At 38.3% G+C, this 20,332-nt stretch overlaps 1 protein-coding gene across 2 annotated transcripts in view; it reads left to right on the top strand.

The window, feature by feature from the left end:
- The window catches only part of LOC104600769 (Metallopeptidase M24 family protein), a 68,949-nt gene that overhangs the window by 13,653 nt on the left and 34,964 nt on the right, over positions 1–20,332 (top strand). For both annotated transcript variants that reach the window (XM_010263905.3, XM_010263904.3), the window contains exons 3-6: positions 8,177–8,237; positions 11,007–11,102; positions 11,184–11,333; positions 11,605–11,736. In XM_010263905.3, coding sequence (XP_010262207.1) covers positions 8,177–8,237; positions 11,007–11,102; positions 11,184–11,333; positions 11,605–11,736 — 439 coding nt within the window. The remainder of the gene's footprint in view (positions 1–8,176; positions 8,238–11,006; positions 11,103–11,183; positions 11,334–11,604; positions 11,737–20,332) is intronic.

Raw genomic sequence — 20,332 nt, 5'->3', positions numbered from 1 at the left:
TTTCTTTATTTTGACTATTTAAAATCTAGTTATGTTAAATATTTAGTTATTTAAATACGTAAATAATATGTAAAATATTTAAATTTGAAAATATCAATTATTTATTGAATTTAATTATCCATAAAATCATAATTTATATTATTACTACATAATTTCATTATTAATTTTGTAATATATTAAATTATTATTATTTTCAATATTATGTTTTAATTATTTTTCTACTTTGAATAAACTTTTTAAATTTATTACATAATTTCGCTTTTTTAACTATTTAAAATCTAGTTATGATAAATATTTCGTTATTTAAATATTTAAGTAACCTATAAAATATTAAAAACTTTTTGTTATTTGAATTTTATTTATTTAAAGCTATTACATATTATTAAATATTTAAAAAACATTTAAATTTTTAATCCAGAAAAATTAATTTAAATTGTTAGTACATAATTTCGTGATATATTTTGTAAAAACATAAAATTATTTTGTGTTTTTAATAAATATTTTAAAGTTATTATATAATTTTGTTAGAATATTTAAATAATTCTTAAATTTTTTAATCCAAACCTTCTTTATATAGATATAGATAAAAAGTAGGGGAGAGGATAAATAGGAATTAGAGATAATTTAGGACAGAAACTTCCTACTAAATTAGAGATAACTTTGGAGATAAATAGGAATTAGAGATAATTTAGAAAATAAATAGTAATTAGAGATAATTTTAGAGAATGTGGGGGAGGTAGTTTAGGAGAAATTTTAGGAGAAGAGATTATTTAGGTTATTAGGAAAGTGCATCTCATTGGTTGTTTAAAAAATGACATGAAATAAAAAAAATAAAAATTTCAAAAAAAGGAGAAAATTTCTTGACTACTTTGTTTTAATATATATATATATATATATATATATATGGTATGGTCAAGGTCATCTTGAGAGATCTTTTTTGGGATTATAGCATATAGGGGCAACTTTTGGGCCCTAATATCAATAAAAGTAATAAATTTAATAAAATTTCAAAAATAAGTTAACTTTTTAAAAATAATATAAAAAGGGACAAAGTTACTGTTGATCTTCTTCTTCTTCTAGATTATTCTTCAAAGCCACCCGCCGCCGCCTCTCGCCCACCTCCACCTCCGCCTCGAGAGGTGGGCGACGGCGGCGCTGGTCTACCATCCGCCATGAGCAGTAACTATATTTGATATTATTTTTAAAAAGTGGAGGCGTGCCGGAGGCGGCAACGGGCAGCTCTGAAGAAGATGATGAACAGTAACTTTGCCCCTTTTTGATATTATTTTTAAAAAGTTAACTTATTTTTGAAATTTTATTAAATTTATTACTTTTATTGATATTAGGGCCCAAAAGGTGCCCTTATCTAATATAATCCCATTTTTTTAACGGCAATATCATTAATAAAAAGGGTTAATTACAATAAAATGGGGAGGTAAACTGTCTTAACTCCCCTCACTTAGCTAGCCCATCTGAGAGTGAGTTAGCACCTCTCTTTACCCAACTATATTTCACCTCCATGTCCCTTGTCAGCCGCTTAACTTTTTTCTTGTCATCCTGAGAGATATCAAGCTCTGTACTAGAAGGAAAAGGAAATTCAGGTTCAAGATTATTTACAGAGTTACCTGGAGCCAAGTGATCAGATTGTTGTGGACCTTCAGCCTCAAGAGCAATCCTTCTTTTGTGTGCAATGAACCACTGTTGTGAAGACCGCTAATGGGGAACAAGAGGAGGAGGAGCAGGGATGTTGCCACTACAAGTAGGATGGGGGAAGACACACTAGGAGTATCGAGGTAGGAACAGGAAACAAAGTGGGGTCCGATCTTCATTGACACTTTCCCCCTAGAGAGAAGGGCAAGGGGGTTGGAAAAAAGGAGTAGACTCAAGAAAGGTAACATCCTTGGACACATACCACCGACCAAAGTGGGGGTCAAAGCACTTGTATTCCTTTTGGACAAGAGAGTAACCAAGAAAAACACACTTGATGGATTGAAGAAAAGGAAAGGAGCAGTCAGGAATTGAAAGACTGTGTTGCATAAGGCAATACTTTGGCTAAAGACACTGGAAATCTTTCATCAATTCTCCTTTAATGACCTTTGGAGAAATTGGTCAGCAGTAGCAAGGTTCTCACCCTTAAAGGATAAGTCAATTACAAGCTGGTCTCCTCCATCTGAAGGCTCACTGAAGCTGAACTTTGATGGAAGTAGCATGGGTAACCCAGGATTATCCGGAATGGGGGGTGTCTTGAGAAATGAGAAGGGAGAGATTATGTTGCTCTACTCGGGTCCTTTAGGAGTTGGGGACTCCATCAGGGCAGAGCTATTAACTGTTGTACAAGGGGTGCAATTTGCAAACCAGTTGGGGGTACAACATTAGTAGTTGAAGGAGATTCCAAAGTGGTGGTGGGCTGGTTGAAAAATCCTAAAGATGCTATATGGCGCTACAAGAATGAAATGAAGAAATTCAGTTGGTTGACAAGGATCATGTTGGTCTCTTTACAATGGGTGGGGAGATCAGCAAATACTTTGTTCGGTGTGTTAGCTAAGCAAGGGGTAAATCGGGAAGAATTGTTTTGGACTCAGCTGTGATTCAAGTATTTCTTTCCTAGTTTACTTGTAAGATTCAAGGATGGGCTGCAGCTCGCGCCTCTCCCTAGGATGTTGTATGAATTCACAACTCTAAATCAGCTTTTGAACTAATAAAATTTACTATTATTCATCATAAAAAAACACACTTGATGGACTTAGGATTAAGTTTGAGGCGAAAAGGACTCATATCATGAACAAAACAACTACACCTAAAGACTCAAAGAGGAAGTCGAAGAGGAAGACAAAAAGTAGGATCATTAGGGAATAGAAGTTGATGAGACTGGAAATTTAGAGTCCGTGAAGGAAGCTTGTTAATGAGATATACTGTAGCTTCAACAACATCTCCCCAGAAGTGAGTAGGCACATGCATCTGAAAAAGTACCCCCCCCCCAATAACTTCAACCATATGTCTATTTTTTTCTCTTTGCTACATTAGTTTGCTAAGGGGTATGGGAACATGAGTTCTGGTGAATTGCCTTTTTTTTTTCAAGAAAGATACATAGATGTTTTTCAAAGTACTCCTTAGCATTGTCAAACCTTATTATTTGATGTTCTTTTCAAATTATGTTTCCACCATTTTAAAAAAGTTCTGAACAATGGAGGAGATTTCATCTCTGCTCTTCATCAAATATAACCAAGTGTATCTTGAGTAATCATCACTAAACAAGATAAAGTATTTATAGCCACCATGCAAAGGATAGAATATGGGCCCCAAACATCAGTATATATCAAGTTAAAACTTAAAAGCAACATCACTTCTTCTATTACTTGCAAAATATGTAGTCCTACATTGCTTTGAGAGATGACAAACTTCAAATTGTAGTTCTACCTTCCCCTTGAGTCTTAAACTCAGCTCCTGCCATTTCTATAAGAGGTTTATCAGAAGAAACCAGTTCTCTGCAAGACCCCCCCCCTAAAAGAGAAACTTTTTAGCTGGAACAGATCTGGTAATCACCCAGAAAAGGTTTGGAAGCTGAAACTAGCCTAGAAATCAACCAGAAAACAATTTGGAATGTTGAAACTGATCTAGAAATCACCCAAAAATTGTTAACAGTCAGGTCTGGTCGTAGGGTTAAGAAAAACCCTAGAGAAAACTCTGAGAAAACAAAAAAACTCGTAGGGTTAGATAGGTCTGATCTATCTCTGATTGGTGTCGATCTCAAGGAGAAACAAAAACTTACCCAGAAAAACCTGATCGCTACTTCCAATCCCAGTTTGAACCCTGAGCTCTCTAGTTGCAAAGGTAAACCTATTTGTGATTTTATCAGTTCTTCCTCATCCCTTTCAAACCTGAGTTGGAATCTTGGCTTCACTAGAAATCTGAGAGAATCTGAAATTTCCAATGTCTCAACTTTGCTTCTTCTGTTGAGTTCAGTATTTCTGGGGGAGGGTGGTTTAGATTCTAGAGTGTGGACCCTTAGTCAGTCGGGTTCTTTTTCCTGTAAGTCCTTCTTGAATTCTCTTATCTCTACTTCTCCCTCTCCTTATTTCCCTGTTAAGGAGATATTGGTCTCGGTCCATCCCTCCAAAAGTTAGTGTGGCTCCCATTAACACCTGTGATTTGCTTCAGAGGAAAAGACCAAATTGGTGCTGTTTATGTAAGTTGTATGGTGAGACTGCCTTTCATCTTTTGATTTCTTGTCCTTTTGCTATTTCTATTTGGGAGTGGTTTTCATCTCTTTTTCGATGCAGTTGGCTTCCCCTGATTGTCTGGAAGGTGTATTTAGCTCTCACCTTTTCAGCTGCCCTAAAAGAGGAAGGGTTATGTGGAGATGCACTAGAGCAGCAGTGATCTGGACAATTTGGGAGGAAAGGAACCTAAGAATCTTTGAAGACAAGGAAAGAAGTAAGGAAGCTGTGATTGAGATGATTACTCTAAGAGTAGCGCATTGGGTGAGCACTTTAGAGCTCTTTTCTGACTTTAAGGTTGAAGACTTCTTCAGATCGTGGGGAATAATTGCAGGTTTTTCGTCTAGAAGACAGATAATTCATGAGGCCTGGTCTCCTCCATGTGTTGGGTGGAAGAAATTAAACTTTGATGGTAGCTGTATGGGCAATCCTGGACCATCGGGTATTGGTGGGGTAATTAGGGAAGAAAATGGAAACATTCTAGCTTTGTACTTAGGTCCTATTCAGCATGGAGATGTGGTGAGATCAGGATTATTGGCAGCAGTCTATGGAGTAGAGAAAGCTAAAGAAATGGGGATTACTAAGCTGATTATTGAAGGTGATTCAAAAGTAGTTGTGGGCTGGCTGAAAAAGGGGGAAGGAATCATATGGAAGTTAAGCAATGAATTCAGGAGATTCAAGCGGATTTCTAAAGACATGATGGTCCAAATAAGGTGGATAAGGAGATCTGCAAACAGTTTGGCTGATGGCCTAGCAAAGCAAGGAACTCAAAGACATTCTATGTTCTGGGCAGTTCTGTCAAATAGTAAGTAGTTTCTGTTTGGGCTTTGTTTTGTGCCCACAACTCTTTGTTGTATCTCTATTTTTTAATCTAATGAATCAATTTTGTGTTGCTGATAAAAAAAAAAAACTATAGCCTTACAATTAACCTGGGGATGGAAGGTATTGGTGGTGTGTTTAGAGACTCCTCAAGTAAAGTGCTGGCTATGTACTCAGGATCCATAGGAGAAGGGGACTCTTTAAAGGCTGAATTGATGGCACTGTTACAATGTTACAAGCCTTAAAATTTGCTAAGCAATCCAATTTTAGAAACCTGAAAGTTGAAGGAGACTCAAAAGTGGGTATTTATTGGATTAATTCTAGTTACAATGTACCGTGGGCTCACAGACATGCCTTAAGGGAGATAGAAAGTCTGAAAGGGGACCTGAATGCTTCCTTTAATTGAACACGCAGCAAAGCTAATGGGATGACTGGCACTTTAGCTAAGCAAGGGGTATTGAGGCAGCAGTTATTCTGGGCTCTATTGTAAATTAGTTATATGGACGTTGTTGTTTTCTGTATTTTCGGGTGATGTTTTTTTGATTGGAAACAGTGACTTTCATTAAAAATAGTAATTAATCATCATACACTGTCAACAACTCAGAAAATGAGTGTTGACCTCAGTCAAGTTCATAAGTTACAATACAGCCCCAAAAAAGTTCTCCCTGAAGGCCCCCTGCTTTGCCAAACTATCAGCCACAGAGTTGGCTGACCTCCTTACCCATTTGAAAATTACCCCAGCCTCCCTTGCTAAGCAAAGCATTTCCCTTATTTGTTGTCTAAAAGTCCATACACCCAGATTTTTTGTCTGCAGCCATCCTATTAACAATTTAGAATCTCCCTCCACCTCTAAGTTCTGAAATCCCCATTGCTTGGCCAATCTCAAGCCTTGTAGTAGAGCCATAATTTCAGCTTTCAGAGAGTCTCCCACTCCTATGGGACCAGAATATAGTGCCATCAGTCTGTCCTCCCCATCCCTGAAGACTCCCCCAGCTCCAGAGGGTCCTGGATTACCCAAGGAGCTTCCATCAAAGTTTAATTTTACCCTTTGTTGTGCTGCAGGAGTCCAATAAGGCTGAAACAGACTGTCTAGTTGAAGAATTTTCCACTAATGACCACTCCCTTAGTATATCATCCACCGAAAAGTCTTTGAACAAGTCAGTAACTTTCAGGTTTCAGCCATTGTATAACTTTAATGGCTATGCAGTCAATGACTTGTTCTTTTGATCTTTCTACCCTTTGTTGTAATTTCGGGTGAATGGATACCCAATCTGTTGTAGCTTCTACCTCCCTTTAATAAATTTAATCTTTTTTTCTGATAAAAAAAACAATAGCCTTACTATTAATCATGTTCCTCTCCCCAAGGCCTGGAAGTGGAAGATATTCTTAATTAAAAGAATCACCAAACCATTATTGATTAGGCTGATCCAAGGTGCAGACATTTTACCTTAAATCAAGAAGCTCTGGGACAGTTTGTTGAATCCCAATGATAATTCTACAACTCTGATCCAAGTAAAGAACATTTACATCAAATAATGTGTTCCAATTTTTTCCAGGAAGAAAAAGAAGAAAAAATCAACAAAGTAGCACTTCCAACTAACATGTATCATGCAGGCCTAAATCCAAGCAGTAGGAAAATGATATTCTATGATGAATGATGCTAACAAACTATAACTGATACAAAGAACTTAGCACATTTCATATGAACAACAATTCTTCTTTCCTCTGTTTGGGGGTGAAGTGGTTTAATTTGGATGGTGCTGGCCATCTTTTTTCAGTTTCTCTGAGACTTTCAGGTGTTTCTCAAGAAAGGATTTGTGAGAGTCTCGGATCTATTTTAACATAAAGCGTATTGTTGTCATTTTATATTTTTATGTAGGGCCTAGCCTAAGAGTTTGATATGCCTAGTAATGGTTTAGTTATATTTAAATTTTTGTAGTCATTGGTTAAGTGGTTTAAAAGTTATTGAGTTTTCTCATGATAGTGGCAATTCTATTATCTCTTTTTCTTAGTTCTAGGATGATTCTCAACCTCAATGGTGTCTATATATGTGTAAAGTGTAAAAACAAGGGAATGAATGAATTGAGTTTATGTGGGTTTTTATAACTTATGCTGAAAGCAATGAGTGATTCCCATGGTCAAGTGTGGTTCTAGGCATCACATTGAGTGATTCTGGTTTTCTTCTTTTTCTTTATGTTTTCTCTTTAATTTTGCAAGCAGCCATTATGGCTATCAACATCGCATAAATTCTTTATTAATGGCATTCATTCAACATTCCTAAAGGATTAAGACTGATCTAGGTGGATTTTTCTTTGTTTTATATCAATCCTGAGAATTTTCCATTCCATTTGTTTTTGCACTTTATGTCAAATTCCTTCCTAGTTGCACCCTTGGGTCATAGTTGCCCTACACTAATTGGTCTCAAAGGTGGTGGTCCTACATCAATTGGTGTTGTAGTAGTCACTCTGCATCAGTTGGTATTAGAGCAGGTGATCCTACATCAATTGTTGTTAAAGTTGTCAGTCCTTTGCTAGTTCGGTATTAGAGGAGGAGCAGATGTTTCTATATTTTTGGGGGATATAGAAGGAGTGGAATCGAAGAACTTTTGAAAGAAATGCATGTTCAATCAATTGTGGAATTTGTGGATAATACTTTATAAAGTCAACTCTCTCTCTCTCTCTAACTCATGGTATTATTTCTTTGCATGATTGCCTACTTAATGAAGGGCCCGGATTACCCAAAGAACTTCCATCAAAATTCAGCCTACTAATGATCATGATGAATGATTGGAAACCTACATTCAATGATAATTATTTCTTTGTCAATCTGGATACATAAGGGTAGCAAATTTGTTGCCTAAAACCTTATTCCTGTTGTATATATGGTTCTTACTCAAATAATGTGGATACATAAGGCTTACCTGTCATTTTACAGTTAGGGGTACATAATGTGTTTGTTTCAATGCAAAATGAGCATTCTCTGTAGCTCACAATTCATCATTATCATCATTATTTTTCAGAGGTAGTGAGATCCTTATCAAACTGATCTTCACCATATTTTCATTATAATGATGGCTTTCATGTTTTGATGTTGGAATTGTTATAGATTTATTTACAGTTGATGTTTAACTTGATTTTTAGGCAGGAGAGTTACTTTGCTTATTTGTTTGGAGTGAGGGAGCCTGGTTTTTATGGAGCCATTGTAAGTGTGTATCATGTGAAAATTCTTTATTTTCCCATCTTTTTCTTTGTTCCAGATGGATCCAGATTTCCTTCTAATATTTTTCTTGTATTTGTAATGTATACCATCCTCTTGTTAGTTGTGTAGAAACTGGAAAACTATGACATCTCTCTCTCTCTCTCACTTGATCACCCCAACCCCGTATGAGTGAAGATAGTGAATGCATTAGATTTTGGGCAACATCTGTAACCACATCCATTTAATCCATGACCAAAAAACAAAGACTTTGGGAACATTCAGCACATATAAATGTGTCCCATGTGAAAAAACATTCAAAAGCGCATTCTTAGATAGGCATTGAAATAGAGGCCACCCAATTTCCATCATTTATTTTATACTTACTCCATCCATTATTTTTGGTGGTATTGATTATCATTTTTCCTGCTTTCACCAAACTTCAAAACTCCTTCAGCATTAGTCTCAGTTGTCTCTTACAATCATGTTTTTTAGATCAGCAAAGTAGAACTTTTTTAATTAAGTGAACAAGCTACAGAAATGCAGAATTACAGTAAAGCATCAAGAGACAGTCATTGCCCTGCAGAATATTACAATAGAGCCCAAAATAATTGCTGCCAGTAGAACCCCTGTTTGGCTAATGAGTCAGCCATCCCATTTGCAGTCCTCCTAATCCAAGTAAAAGGAGCATTGATCTCCCTTGCTAGGTTTCCAATCTTCCTTATGGAATGCCTGAAATCCAAGGAACATTATTCCTATTGGTAGTCCAAGAAATTACCAATTTAGAATCCCCTTATTTTTTGATCAATATTAGAATTCCCTTTAATCTCCAATTTTTTTAAATCAACTTGCTTAGCAATTTTCACTTCTTGAAGTTGTGCTAACAGCTCAACCTTTAGAGAGTCACCTACCCCTAGTGGTCCTGAATACATTGCCACCACTTTGCTTGAGGAATCTCTAAAGACACCACCAATGCCTACCGATCTTGGATTTCTCATAGAGCTCCCATCAAAGTTAAGCTTGATTTTATTATTATCCGGGGGCTTCCATTCCATCACCTTTCTTTCTTTCTTCCCAGAGGAGTGTCACTTCATTCCACACCCTTATTATATCAATCATTGAGAATCTTTGGAATAGTTCAAGTGTTTTTATCCAATGTGCAGCTCTTATATTTATAATTTCAACAATTTCTTCTTTTGACCTATATATCTCATTGAAGATCCGTGCATTCCTTTCCTCCCATACCATCCGTACTATTGCAGCCCTGGCTCCTCTTTTCGTTGGCTGCCTTAAGAAGTTTGGGTTGAAGAGACTCACCACATTGTGAGGAGTAATCCACGTATAACCAAAAAGAGAGCAGAAAGATTCCCAAGCAAAGAGCACAACAGGACAATGGATTAATAAGTGGGACAGAGATTCACCATTTGCAAAACAAAGAGAGCACATGAGGGGAAAAACATTTATTTGGCCTTCTTTTTTGAAGTATGACACAGTTGTTCACTTTTCCAAGAAAAACCTCCCAACACAGTGCTTGAATCTTGGGTGGAATGGGCTTACTGCAAATCTCTTTCATTGGAAATTCATTCCCCCAACAGGAGGTTGCACAAGGGTATTGAAAAAAGAAGCACAAGTAAAGATACTGCCAGAAGAGATAGACCAAACTCTAGTGTCCTCCATTGCTTGATCTAGGAAGGCTGACTTAAGTTTATCCAACAAATGAATAAGCGTCTTGCACTCATTATTCCTTAACCCCCTCCTGAAACCAAAGTCCCGACTCAAACCAGAATGAGAAAAAAAGTGTCAAAATTTGAGATAGGTTGCCAGACATTAAATTAAGATCGGGGAAGACAGAACTGAAAGGAGTTTCATCCAACCAAAGATCTTCCCAAAAGAGTACCCTAGACCCAGATCCCACATCAAACCTGATGAAATTACAAAGGTTGGATATACCTCTTGTATTGCTTTCCAGGGAGAGCTCGAAGTTGAGGAAGAAGCTACCTTTGCATCCCAACCATTGTTCATCAACCTGTTAATGCTTTTTGTGACCTTGTGCCACAACTGTCTTCTTCCAAAAGAAACCTCCAAAGCCACTTTCCTAGCAGAGGAGTGTCCCTGTGCATTAGGTTCCCCATCACTAGACCTCCTTTCTCCTTTGTTTTGCTAACTTGTTCCCACCTTACTAGATGGTTCCTTTTTTCATACCCTGGCTTCCAAAGAAAATCCCTTATAAATTTCTCTAGTTGTCTTGCTATCCTAGTTGGAATTTTGAAGGTTGAAAGGAAATAGACCGGTAGGGTGGCTAAGGTTTTTCTAATCAATGTTATTCTCCCACCTAGAGATAAGTAGTTCCTCTTCCACAATGTCTCTCTCTCTCTCTCACACACACAATCATTCTTATCCTAGTTTCACTGACCTTTTTTAACAAATTCTCTTGAAAGTTTTTAAGTTTTGTAAGTATGGTGGGAGAAATTGACTTGGCATTGGAGGAGTTTTTAGGAATGGTGGGAAGGTTTCCTTCTTAGCCAAACAAGAGGCTTCTAGGGATTCTCTTTTTTGGGCTGTGTTGTGATTTTCGGTTTTTGAGATACTGCTAGTCTTCTGCAGAAGACTAGCAGTAATGTATTTTCACATTCATACTTCTAGTCTTCTGCATGTCTTTTCCCTTTTCTTTTCTCTTTCTTTTGTCCTAGCTTTCTTTTCCCCCTGATATTTAGTGAGAGCTTGTCTAGTTTTTTAAGGCTGAACTTAATGTTATGATATCTGTTGTCTGTCAAGGACATTGCCACTGGGAAGTCCTTTCTGTTTGCCCCAAGATTAGATGCTGATTACGCTGTATGGTTAGGGAAAATAAAGCCGTTGTCATACTTCAAGGTGAAAAAAAATCTTTGACTAATATATTTTGGTTTATTTCCATGTCATTTTGACAACTGACACTCCCCTTGTGTTTTACAGGAAATGTATATGGTTAACATGGTTTGCTATACCGATGAGATTGTAGGGGTTCTACATGATCACTATGGGGGGTCAGGAAAGCCCTTATTGTTTCTCTTGCATGGGCTTAACACTGACAGCAACAAATTCTCCAAGCCTGCACAACTTGAGGTACCCACATCTCATATATTTACCATATAAAATATTCTATCTGCTTTCATAACTAATATCTGAGTTCTCTCCAGTCTCTTTTTTTAGATAAATAATGGAAATTTTATTAATTAAAATCAAAGGATACATATAACAAACTCCCCACAATGAGGTGCGAAGTGCATTTGTGATTCAGTGCAGATGGCTGCTTATATCTTTTTGATTCATGGATTTTTCTCTTCCACCTTGTACCCATTCTGTGGAACTTCAATATGTTTTGCTCATTCTGCAGGAGATGGAGAAGTTTGACACTGATTTAAGTACACTGCATCCTATATTGATCGAATGCCGCATTATCAAGTCAGATCTGGAGCTTGCACTTATTCAGTATGCTAATGATATAAGCTCAGAAGCTCATGTTGAGGTACAATGTATAAACTCAGAAGTTCATGTTGAACTACCTTTTTTTTTTGATAGGAAACGGTAACTTTCATTAAGTTTAAAATTACAAAATTACAATTGCCATTGATCAAAAAAAAAAAAAATACAATTGCTACCTTACAAAAAGGTGACCCCTCAGAAGGTCATGTTAAGCTACCTTAATGTTTGAAAAATTCAAATTCTGAAGATTCTATTGTAAAATTTTATCTGTTTTAAATGATACATGTTATTCCCTTTGTTTAGTTTCTTTGCAACTACTTCCTTTTACCTTGTAGTGTGGGTACTAAAATCCACAGCTTGGGCTAACACAGAATTCTGGATCAGAAGGGTCCATGTGCTCCTGAATGGCAAAGATATGTATTGTTTATTGGAATTATTAACTGGATAAAATTCATCAATGGCGAGAGGAAATAGGAAAAATAGTAGAAAATCCATTCTCTTTATAAGAATGAGGACGAATGAAATGCCAAATTGCTGCTGAGTATGAATTAGGCACAATATACAGATACTAAAACTTTCCTGAGACAGCTGACCTCAAAACAACTCAGTCCTTGCTACACTAGACTTGCAAGAAAGATTCAAAATTTTGACATGGTACACCCTGTATTGGGCATATTATATTATATCGTGGGCTGACTGAAACACTTTTTTAAAGGGGTTTCCCAGAAACTTGGGTTTCAAATGTAAATTACCCTTAAAACTTGTTAGAGAATATTGACCTATTCAAGGACCTCACCTAGCAGCTTAAGCTTTTAGGTTGAGTAGTTCTTTGAGATGGTATCAGAGCCACTTTGACCAAGTGGTCTAGTGTTCGATCCTCATTACCCCCATTATAATTAATTAAGTTTCAGCACAAGGTATAGGTGGGCCTGTGCTTGTTCCCACTTTAAGCCCAACGGGCTTTCGTGTGAGGGGGCGTGTTAGAGAATATCGACCTATTCAAGGACCTCACCTAACAGTTTAAGCTTTTAGGTTGAATGGTTCTTTGAGAAAACTGATCCCCTATGAAAATCTCAATGTAAAAAAAAAGTTTAGTATTGAAAACCCAATATGCATGTTCATGCGTGTGGGGTGTATCGATACTTTGAACCTTGCTTGCAAGGGGCAACTAGCTAGTGAACCTTGGAATCCATCAGTAACAAGCTCTTCATTTTAATACATCAAAAAAATCTGCTCATTTTGAGTTTCAAGGTTATAGCCTCTTATGTGAGTTTGTACTGCCCAGGGGCTTTCTAACAAGTCCAGCAATAATCCTATTGCTACTAGGGGATCTCCCTTAGTATCAACTTGCTCACCTTTCCGTGGCATAGAACAATAAGTTTATATGGTTGGCAACCTTACTGCTCTTTGCTCTAGAACACATGTATGTAGCTTCCACAAGATGTACAAATACACATATATGCATATAGATAAATCAAAATTTGCATGTATACATGTCTAGTTTTTGGAATTTTGTAATACTGTCACCCTCCTGCTGAGTAAAATAAAGGAGGTAATTTGGGAACCCTGGAAAATCTGATATACTGGGAGTTGTTAGAAACAGATCAGAAGAGATTATTACTTTATACTTGGGGCAAGATATGGAAGGGTACGGAGGTAGGCAAAATGATAAAGGGGGTATAGGGATAATATAAAGGAGGTTTTGGGGCAAGATAACAGATTTAAAAATAAGGAACTTGGGGGGAACACATGGTTAAAAAGAAACATGTGTGCTGAGTAAAATGTTAAAGACAAATAAAGAAAGTGAATGGTCAAAATAGGTGTGAGTTATTGAAAAGGAGGGGAGGGTAAAGGGGGATTAATACAAAATAGAGGGGTATATGTGGAATGGAGAAAGTGTTTTCATTTGCGAAGAGGAGTTATTGATGTATAGGGAGAAGAGGATTAAAAGAAAGGAGGTTTTTGAGCAAGGAGAGGAGACTTGAAGGTGGTAGAGGTGGATAAGGAAGATTATGTTTGGGTAGGCACCAAATAAAGTCCTATGAACTGATTGAAAATGGTGGAGTCTATTGAGAGGAGGAGAGAGTAGAGCAGGTTAAAGTGATTTAAGTGGTGAAGAACAAGAAAGCTTCATCAAAGAAAAAATCACACATGGATGAGATCATTGTTGAAGACCGTGAGCAAGAATCAAACACTCAATAAATAGGAAAGTGTCTGTTTTGTCAAGTGAAACGGGAATGTGTATACAGATTCTTAACAAGACCAGAGAGTAGGAGGTGTGTGGGAGACTGGGAGTAGGATCGGAGAGGGAGGGAGTAGAAGAGGAAATTGAAGAATTAAGGGTTTATAAAGAGGTGACGTAGATACGAAAGCAAAGAAAGAATTCATGGGGAAATAAACCAGTTTTCCAATTCCTACACCGATTTCAGAATTTTTAGGTGATAGAATATTGGTATTGTTACAGTTTTTTTTTTTGGTTTATTTTCTAGTTGTAGGCGTCTTAAAAATAGGGTTCTGTTACTTGGAATTTTATTGCTATTATACTAATTATGGTAACATTAAGACTTATCTCTTTATAGCAATTCTTGTAATTACTACTTTTAAATAAACTCATGCTTTACTATTTTTAGTAATTTCTGGTGTCTTTAGTTAAAGGGTAAATTGCTGAAACCTCCCTTGAATTTTTGGACCATTGCTGAAACCTCCCTTGAATTTTTGGACCATTGCTGAAACCTCCCCTAAAGTTTGTTAATTGCAATCACCTCCCCCTGAACTTTCTGACACAGTTTTAAATAAACCCCCTCTCTTAGAATCCTCTAACAAGAGGCATGAAATGACCAAAATACCCATGCAATTACTTTTGACTGACATTTATTTTCCAATTTTTCTCTTCATATAAATTGCTACCCCAAACCCTTCCAATCTATTTTCCAAAATTTCCCTTCATGTCATTGCTCAAAGGTAAATTTGCAACTTTAAACTCTTTTTTTTTTATGTTGTTGTTCATAAAGTTTGTATTGTTTTTTCTATAGAAACCAACCTCAATAGTAACTTCATGGGTATTCTGGACATTTTCATGCCTCTTGGTCAGAGATTTCTAACAGAGGGGGTTTACTTGCAACTGTGTCAAAAAGTTAAGGGGGGAGGGGTGATTGCAATTTACAAACTTCAGGGAAGGTTTCTGCAACGGTTTGTTTTGATTGCCTTTTTCTTTTTTGAGGGTGATATTGTCTCACCTCTCTTTGTACCTTTTTTCTTTGTCAATAAAATTCCTTTTTATTTATTACAAAAAAAGAGTTGAAATCTGTAAAGGGACATCTTAGTTCATATGTTGAGTCTATAAATTGTCATTGTAATTGGAATTAAAGAAAAGTTGATTTGAATAAATAAAATTTGGTTTAGTGAATTCTGCTTGTTGCCAGGAATTGTTTCTTTTTCCCCTCTCTCTCTCTCTCACTTGTTCTTCTAAGTGATATATCTCTTTGTTGTTTACCCTAATGGCAAGACTCTCTTCCCCTCTCTCCTATTTTCATTCTCAGTTTTTTGGTAGGCAGCAAGTTGTCTACCTCCTTTTCTATCCTTATTCTTCATCACCCAAAACCCTTCTTTTACCCATACAAAACCCACCATCAGATGTGAAATTTTTAGAAACTTGCAAGAAAAGGAGAGACCAGAATTAATGTGGTTCAGCTTGGCTGTCCATATCCATGAGGGAGAGCTATAAAAGTTCCATTATCACAAATAATGGAAAATACAAGAATATATGGAGGTAACCTTCTAATCATACCTCTCTTTCTCTCTCTCACACACACAACAGAAAATTCAGTAACACCTCGAATAGAAAATCAGTCTCCAAGAGAAATGGATGAGATCATCTAAAAAGTAGGGGATTTTGCTTGGCTAGCTACTGCTAGTCTGCTACATGTGCAAGTCAGATGAGGAAACTGTACACCATTTGTTTTTTTCATGCCACTTAGAAAATTTCATTTGGAGTTTTATTGTTTCCTTTTTGGGATGCCCATCTTTCAACCATCTTCTTCATCAGAGATCTTTTCCTCATGGCCAAAGTTTAGAGGAAGTTTGAGAGCTAAAATTGTTTGGAGCTGCATCCCTTTTGCAGTATGCTGGACTCTGTGGGGGGAAAGGAACAGGAGGCTATTTGAAGGAAGGGAAAGAAGCACTGAAGAGATTGTGGCCTCAGTTGGCACTCATCACAAGCTGGGTCATGTTTCTTCCAGAATGTGAGCAAACTAGACCTTTAGACTTTGCTGATAATATTTGGGACACTTTAGAGATTCAAAATTGTAATGTGAATCAGTTCAGTTTGAAGTGAAGTTTCTGATGTCTGCTTGCTTTGATTTAGGGTGTTATCTTGACACTTGAACATCTTGTAACTGTTTTTGTTTTTAAATAAAATTTTATATTTTATTCTTCTTCTTCTTCTTCTTCAAAAATAGAACCAAGAAAATTGTCCAAATAGACTTGCAAGCCTATGATATGAACTGACACCCTAGGACACTGTAGGTTTTCAACACTGCTAGTCAGTCTTGACCACTAAGAGATTTCAGGTTCGATGAGAAGAAAAGTGAAGAAGTAGAAGAAAGAGTGGTGAAAGAGCAGTAGAACACAGATTTTGAGGAGAAGAACAGAATGTCAATATTCTGCCGCCGCCACTTTAAGTTAATATATATAGGTTATGCTAGTTACATGAAAGGACATATCTGCCCTTGGTGTTTACATCATAACTGCTAACAAATAACAAACAATATAAAACTGAAACTAGAAATAACAGAATAGCAAAATAACCACAGCTGTGACTAGATACATTCTACCCTACGGACAGAGTGGGACCACAGCTGTGGGGCCCACATCAATGTTCTCTACACTCCCCCTCAAGTTGGGAGTATATGTTCATCATTCCCAACTTGGATAGATCCGCCTCTAGCTTCTTTCTTGATACGGCTTTAGTGAAGATGTCTGCTAGTTGCATACTGGATGTGATGTAAGGGAGGCATATTTCTTGAGATGAGACCCTCTCTCGCACAAAATGGCGGTCAACTTCAATGTGTTTGGTTCTGTCATGCTGTACTGGATTATGTGCTATATTAATGGCGGCTTGATTATCACAGTACAACATCAGGGGCTTCTCATACTCAATACCCAACTCCTCAAGTAGAGATCTTAGCCATAGGATTTCAGCTACTCCATTGGCCATGGACCTGTATTCTGCTTCAGCACTTGACCGGGAGACAACACTTTGTTTCTTACTTCTCCAGGAGACAAGGTTTCCTCCCACAAGGGCACAATATCCTGAGGTAAACCTTCTGTCATCAACACTCCCAGCCCAATCTGCATCAGTATAGACCTCCACCTTCATGTGATTGTTGTTCTTGAAAAGTATACCCCTACCTGGGCATCTCTTCAAGTAGGCTAAGATTCTTTCTGCCGCAAGAAGATGTGTGGTTCTAGGAGAATGCATGTACTGGCTGACAACACTAACAGCATAAGTAATATCTGGCCGAGTGAGGCAGAGATATAGGAGCTTTCCTACCAGTTGCTGGAACATAACTTTGTTATCAAGAAGCTCCCCACTCTCGGCACTAATCCTGTGATTCTGTTCAATTGGTGTATCTGCAGGCTTGACACCTAACTTTCTAGTTTCTGCCAACAGGTCTAGGACATATTTCCTCTGAGATATAAAGATCCCCTGTTTGGATCTAGCAACCTCAATACCCAAAAAATACCGGAGTACACCAAGGTCCTTCACCTCAAATTCTTGGTGAAGAAGCTGTTTAAGAGACTCAATCTCATGGCTATCATTCCCTGTGACCACAATATCATCAACATATACGGCCAGTAATGTTAAAGAGGACTCCACCCTCTTGATGAATAGGGTATGATCTGGCTGGGCCTGTACATATCCAAACTTCACAAGTGCTAGTCTGAATCTATCGAACCAAGCCCTAAGGACTGTTTCAAACCATACAAAGCCTTGTTGAGCCGGCAGACCTTCTTACCTATTTCTGCATCATAGAATTCAGGAGGCAATCGCATGTAAACTTCTTCCTGCAGATCTCCATTCAGAAAGGCATTTTTCACGTCCATTTGGCATAAAGGCCAAGTGTGACTTGCTGCAAGGGACAATAGAACTCGAATAGTAGTCATCTTGGCTACCGGTGCAAATGTCTCCAAGTAATCTATGCCATAAGTCTGTGTAAACCCTCTTGCAACTAACCGAGCTTTATACGTCTCAATAGATCCATCTGCATTATGCTTCACCGTAAATACCCATATGCATCCAACTGGTTTCTTTCCTTTTGGCAAATCAACTACCTCCCAGGTGTTGTTTTTTAACAGGGCATCCATCTCAACTTGCATTGCATCTTTTCATTCAGGGACGGATAGGGCTTCTTGCACTGTTCTTGGAATAGGGACATTGGAAATGGAGCTAAGGTAGGACCTGTAGGTAGGAGATAGGCGATCATAGGATAAAAAATGGGAAATACAGTGGGCTGTGGATGTGGTACAATGTCGTTTCCCTTTACGGACTGCAATTGGAAGGTCAAGATCATCTGTAGGGGTAGTCTCTGTGGGCTCTGGGACTGAAGTATCTGGACCTGGAGCTGCAGATGAGATTGGAGCTGGTCTGGACTGCTGATGATCAGGATCAACCTGCCTGCACCGCCTGTGATAAACCCTCAACTCCTGATCCCTCTGACCACCCTCACCATTGCAGCTTTCCCTCAACTCCTGATCTCTCTGACCACCCTCACCATTGCAGCTCTGATCACCCAATGGAATTGGTAAAGGAACTGCCCCACTCTCACTGCTCTCCCCTTGAAGACAAGAACTCAAACCCCCACTCTCACCACTCTCCCCCTAAGGGGCAACCCGAGGATAATAGGGTGTCCCCTCAAAGAAAGTGACATCCATGGAGACAAACTTCCTCCCGGAGACAGGATCATAACAACAATAACCCTTTTGAGTTTGTGCATAACCAAGGAAGATGCATTTGGAGGCTTTGGGTTCGAACTTGGAGGGATGGGGTCCGAGAAGCTGAACAAAGCAAGTGCAACCGAATGTCTAAAGGGGAATAGAAAACAAGTCCTCACGTGGGTGTAGAAGCGAAAAAGGAGATCACATATCAAGGACCCTGGAAGGGACCCGATTAATAAGGTATACTGCCATGAGGATAGCATCCCCCCAAAAGCGAATAGGGACATTGGAAGTAAACATGAGGCTTCTAGCCACTTCCAAAATGTGCCTATTCTTCCTCTCGGCAACTCCATTTTGCTGAGGTGTATGAGGGCAAGAGCTCTGGTGGATAACCCCATGATGAAGAAGATAAGATGTCAATGATTTAGCAAAGTATTCCTTTGCGTTATCAGATCTGAGAACTTTGATCTTGGCATCAAACTGGGTTAGGATCATTTGGTGAAAATTTTGGGTTAGGGAAGGTACCTCATCTCGTGAACGCATGAGATAAACCCAAGAAAAACGGGTATGGTCATCAACAAATAACAAAAAGTATCTGTACCCACCCATGGAAGGGATATGATAAGGCCCCCAAACGTCAATATGCACAATATCAAAAGAATTATCACTCCTTTTATTACTCAATAAATAAGGCTTTCTACAATGCTTAGCAAACTCACAACTTTCACACTGTAGCTGAGACAACTCAATAGACTCAAATAAAGTAGGAAACAAACTCTGTAAAGATCGAAAAGACAAATGACCTAATCGGTTATGCCAAAGCATAACTGGACTCACACTCTGAGAAACAAAGACAACTTCTCTACTGACTCTCTCTGACGGAACCGCTCCCCGAGCAGATAGATCCCATTCGTCTCACGGCTAGTCCCAATCACCTTCTGCGTCTCCAAGTCCTGAAAAGCACATCGGTCAGGGAAGAAGGTTACTGAGCAGTTCATATGCTTGGTAATACTACTGACTGAAAGAAGGTTAGTATCAAGCTTAGGAACATGCAAAACAGATGATAGGGAGATAGTATCTGAAAGCTTGATGTCACCCTTCCTAGAAATAGGAACCAGGGAGCCATCAACAATAGATACCTTATCCCTACCAGAAGACAAATGGTAAGTAGTAAACAATGAAGGCAAGCTAGTCATGTGATCAGATGCACCTGAGTCTATTACCCAACAAGGTTCAGTAGTACTTGGAGCTGAGGCATGATAGGCTGAAGCTCGAGTACCTGAATGGGCGAAGGCAGATGTGACAGGGGCTGATGGAGGCTGCGGTGGCTGAGCTGAATTTCCAACTTCCTTTTCTAGCTGTATTAGGGCAGCCCGAACTGCAGCTAAGGTCTCCAAAGATGTTCCTTTTGTGCCAGATTAGGATGCTGAATCAGTGTTCATGGCTACATGAGCAGTGCCCTTCTTGTTTCTTAACTTCGCAGGAACCAAGTGGGGATGCAGTTTCCAACATGTCTCTTTTGTATGTTTGGGTTTCTTACAATGTTCACATACTACATCCTTCTTGTCTTCCTTCCTCCTGTCCTTCTCTGAATCACCCCCTGATTTTGGTGTAGCCGCTACAAAGGCTGATGTGGGTTGCATCATAACCTTCCTTTTGGTCTCTTCACTGTGTACAAATGAGTAAGCCTGAGAGAGAGTCAC

Source organism: Nelumbo nucifera, chromosome 8 (genome assembly GCF_055504915.1).
Source record: "Nelumbo nucifera cultivar China Antique chromosome 8, China Antique-T2T, whole genome shotgun sequence".
In the NCBI taxonomy this organism is placed as follows: domain Eukaryota; kingdom Viridiplantae; phylum Streptophyta; class Magnoliopsida; order Proteales; family Nelumbonaceae; genus Nelumbo; species Nelumbo nucifera.
The sequence above is the reverse complement of the archived record's forward strand: the minus strand, read 5'-3'. Positions and strand labels throughout refer to the sequence as shown.